A 4,574-nucleotide genomic window follows, 5' to 3' on the forward strand; every position below is an offset into this window, starting at 1 on the left:
GCAACTTACCTGCACAGAGCCTCTACAACAATGGGGGACAAATACAGGACACCTTTTACGTCCTTATTACGGTTTTTATTCCATTCAATGAAATATTATTAAATTCGGTACAGACGTTTGATATTGTTTCCTTAAGGAGAGGAAATTTATTCCATTCGAATACAAGAGAACGACAATCGAACAATTCCACTACCCGTTACCCTGTACCTATATATCAATAGTGTGTGAATTACCTTCAGTTAAACGGTTCGTTTCCGGTAGAAAAACGCAATTTATTGTTTCAGCAGTGTTTTGTTGTTGTTGTTTCCTGTCGACGGTCAACTTCCACAAGGGAAAATACCTGCAGACATACACCGACATTATCACCTATATCCGATAAAATGTGGATCACAATGTACGAAGTTTTAGGTTTGATTTGTATCGTTTAAAAAAATACTGCGTAAGATTTTCTAATTACCCACTTAGCTTCCGTTAGGTATGGCTTTGGTTTTATGATTTGTAAAAACCTATTCGTTGGGTTTCGACGCTCGCTAATTCGTAACATCATAGCGGGGAGGAAACTTTAGCTACTAAAATTACATCTAATCCCCTGTCAACCATCAGCACTTATGCCGTACGTTTGAACTAGCAGAAACAGGTTTGATCAATCGGTTCAAAAATCTCTTCGAATGCGCTCTAATACCACCGCAAGCAACATCTTTCGAAATTGGCTCAACACCGACAAGCGCGTTTCGTGCGTATGATGAAGTATGATGATGCACTAGCTTAATTGATCTACCACCTCACTAAACTATATCCGTTCGCTGATTAATATATTCTCCATAGCCCCATAAACATGCAAACGAAACGTTTCAACTGTCAATGTTCTGTTCTGTTCTACCTTCCCTCTTGCACACCGCTCTATTGGATGCTTCCAGCTGTGATCCATCCGGACAGCAAATGGGAAAAACTAATGTCTTTTTTGTCGGTGAGGTTTCTGCGAGCCGGAATTCAACCCAAACAAAGCTCCATTAACCATGCGATGAATTCCGATGATGAATGCATTTGATCGAACCTGACGCCGGCACAACTCAATCAAACAATTTTAATCGAAACCCATCGAAACACCAATCGCACGCAAACATAACGAACCGGGAATGAATGGCAAAGTTCGATAGGCCATTGCAAGTTCGTAGTGTGAGGACGAGATGCGTATGGAAACCGACATGTACACACGCGTGCCCACATGGGAGAGGGAAAAATCTATCTCAATCAATAAATTAAACAAATCCGTATAGCTTAAACCCACTCGACCCCATTTATAAAAGCGATAAATATTTCACGTGCTACCAAGGCACTCAATGAACACCATCATCAACATCATCATCATCCCCGTAATCGTAGTCGTAATTTATGCCTGTAAGTGCTATAATTTCGAAAAATGTTGTGCTGCCTTTTTAAGTATATGTGAATTAGTGTGTTTTGCTGGATCCTTCTTTCGATTCTGCCGCATGCCCAGCGTTTGGTGCGGAATTCGTGAGCTCAAGTTTGTGTAACCGAATTCCGGCCCGATCATCTAAACCGTAGGGAATGTGTTTTGCTGTGATGCACGAGTTGCAGCATGTCATCCATCATAAATGTTTCCCCATTTGCTACCGGTGCGGCAGAATCGAGGAAGAAAATTCCATCCCACATCTGACTCCATGAGATGCACGACCCCTGCTGAAGCTGCTATTACGTGCGGCGCGTGTGCATTGGCTCGCTGCCATCGTTTCACACACGATCACGCACGATCGACAGCGCCTGAACGAACTGTTGAACGCATCCAAAGAGATTGTGACGCAGCGGTCATCATTGAATCTCACAATCCCAGAAGGATCGGAGGTACCTGATCTTATGCTAGCACAAAAACACATGCATTCTTTCATGGTTCGTGACATCGTTAACATTAATTTATCACATAAATAAGTTTTCCTTACCATTTCTTCTCCTACACCTGCGTGCATCTTTGCGTTTTTTTTTTGTTATGTTCATTTTGGCAATGTTTATATAACAATGTTTATCAAGTATTCGATTCTAGATTCGTTCGACTGCTAGTGTGGATGTTTCTGCTAAGTGAAATCTGTTCCTCCTTGGGTTGAATGTCTAACAAGCCCTTACTGTAACTAGTAAATAAAATTTTGACGAATTCAGCTTCAAAAAAAGTTTAAATGTCCTAAACTCTCACGGCGCGTATGTTCCGGAGTAAGCCTTACACGAGTTACGTTAGTTTGACAAGCTGCTCGTCCAAACCGTTTCCACACAGAACGCTTACATTTTGATTTGCGTTGTAAGAATCGTTAGTATGATCACTCTTCCCACTGCTGGCATTGCCATTGATTGGATTGGTGGTACTGATATCATTATTATTGTTATTATTATGGTTGCTGTAAGTATTGTTACTACTACCATTGGTGGATGCGCAGGCAGGTGTACCAGGTACGGTAAGGAGATGGTTATTCCGCTGCGGTTGAGCAGGCGGGGGACTGGGATTTCTGGATGAAACACACGAAGCCGCCGTCGTGGTAGTGGCGGTCGTCGTCGGTTCCACTAGCAACCGATGCTGCACTTTGGAACCAGTAGTTAACTGCGTCGTGTCGGAGTTGGTACGTGTGCGTGAGCGTTTCGGCATGACACTGTTCTCCAGCTTCAGCTGTGCGTTCACCTCAGCCCGTGCTGCACAGGTACAGGCCTTCAGGAAACTTTTCTTAAAGTTCTCACTCAGATATGCATACAGGATCGGATTGATGGCGGAGTTAATGTAGCCGAGACAACCCACCAGTAGGAACAGTATCAGATCCAACCTCGTGCTGCATGTTTCGAAGTCCGATGTGATCAGCGCGACCTGCGATATCCAGTAGGGCAGCCAGCAGAGGATGTACACGGTGATGACGGTGAGCACCAGTTTCGTTACCTTCCGATGCGACCGTCGTTTACCGCGAGATTTTCCCGTCGTTTTGGGACCCACATTCCGCAGCTTACGTATCACCAGACAGTAGAAAGTCATGATGAAACAAAGCGGAATCACAAACCCCAGTATCAGCGAGTACAGGGTGAACGTATAGCCCGGAAGATGTCCGTGTGTTTCGGGCCATAGTATCTGACACGAGTAGGTGTTTGGTTTCTGTTCTATCACGTCGGCGTAGATCATTATCGGTAGCATGATCAGAGCGGATGCGAGCCACGCCAGCAGTGACACTATTCGCGATACCAGCGGCGTCCGATATTTAGGTGACGAGATGTGGTGACAGATGGCAATGTACCGATCGGCGGACATGATGAACAGGAAAATCGATGATGTGAACTGCGTGACGGAAGTACTCACCATGTACGCTTTGCACATAGCACCGCCCAGTGTCCAACGCTTCATATGCATGGTGGCAATAAGGAACGGTATCCCGATCAGGAAGCATTCGTCAGCGATCGCAAGGTTTAGTATGTACATGTTGGTAACGGTTTGCATGTTGGAAAACCGGAGCACCACATAGATGACGAGCGTGTTGCCTAGCACACCTACGAGGCAAACGACCGCGTACAGGAACATGAACAGATAGTAGGTCGTCGGCATGTCCGTCGGGGGACAGGTGAAGTTGCCCATGAACGTTTCGTTTTGCTCACTATCCTCTAGGTAAATACCGAATGCGGATACATTTCGGTCTGTTAATGAATCGTACTCTCCAAGGAGAAGAAATGACGTTGTATTTCCCTCCTCCATGGTGGTGTTTGTTTGATCTACTGCGTTATTCAAACTTTCCTCCAATGTTTAAAGTTCATACGTTTTTTTTACGCCATTCCTAAACTGCCGTCATGTTTATTTCAATTCGCTATCGTCGCGTGACCTTAGGAAAAAAGTGAGAAATGTAAAAGAAAGTGTTATTTTAAACAATTTGTGCTTAAAGCATTTCTTGTGTGATAATGCTTACAACAGAAAAAAAACACGTTAGCGAAAATGTTAATGGTGAAGCATCTTATGCAAATATTCCGATCGTCGGAATCTCGAACCATTAGACATACGGTTAATGGTTTCCTAATTATTCTACGACAGAACCTCTAAAGCTTCCCAAGAATATGCGCAGGCGGGCAGCCTCTTTTGCATAATATTCATAATTGGGAAACCATAAGCTGATTGCTTTTTCAGCCTTAAAGTGTTCCAATAAATTATTGGAATCGACACCCCATCGATAGAAATAGGAGCCTATTGTTGCGTGGAGAAAACCGATAAAGTACACCCGGAAAGTTCTGATTCTGATTATGAGTTGATTATTACCTACCATTAAATGATGCGCATGGTAGCGTTCTTTCATACCACAATTTGGCGGTTGGCACGGAAAATGCTTTGCCTGGGAAGGTTTAGGTGGTCCTTTCCGCTCGGAACAATTGCCATTACCCAATTGCGTCTACTAAAGAGTACGGTTGGGCAAAACCATTGTTTGATGCTCGCAATTGCTACATCTTTTACCCATTCACCGGTTCAGTCATCGAAATTAATTAGTTTCTCGTTGTCTATCCCTTCAATGTGATTCACCGTTTTTCGCCACCTTGTGGCGGTAGGTATT

General features: G+C 43.9%; 1 protein-coding gene across 1 annotated transcript; it reads right to left on the minus strand.

The window, feature by feature from the left end:
• Window positions 1–1,962: 1,962 nt before the first annotated feature.
• LOC128309610 (somatostatin receptor type 2-like) lies at window positions 1,963–3,786 on the minus strand. The gene has a single exon (XM_053046044.1). It carries the CDS (start codon window positions 3,731–3,733, stop codon window positions 2,240–2,242), a length of 1,494 nt encoding a protein of 497 aa, XP_052902004.1. The 5' UTR covers window positions 3,734–3,786; the 3' UTR covers window positions 1,963–2,239.
• Between the last annotated feature and the right edge of the window lie 788 nt (window positions 3,787–4,574).

The sequence above is a fragment of the Anopheles moucheti genome, chromosome 2 (genome assembly GCF_943734755.1).
Source record: "Anopheles moucheti chromosome 2, idAnoMoucSN_F20_07, whole genome shotgun sequence".
NCBI classification, from domain to species: domain Eukaryota; kingdom Metazoa; phylum Arthropoda; class Insecta; order Diptera; family Culicidae; genus Anopheles; species Anopheles moucheti.

What these genes read in the sequence shown, in the direction of transcription:
- LOC128309610 (XM_053046044.1), bottom strand. Translation starts at nt 3,733, where the DNA reads ATGGAGGAGGGAAATACAACGTCATTTCTTCTCCTTGGAGAGTACGAT.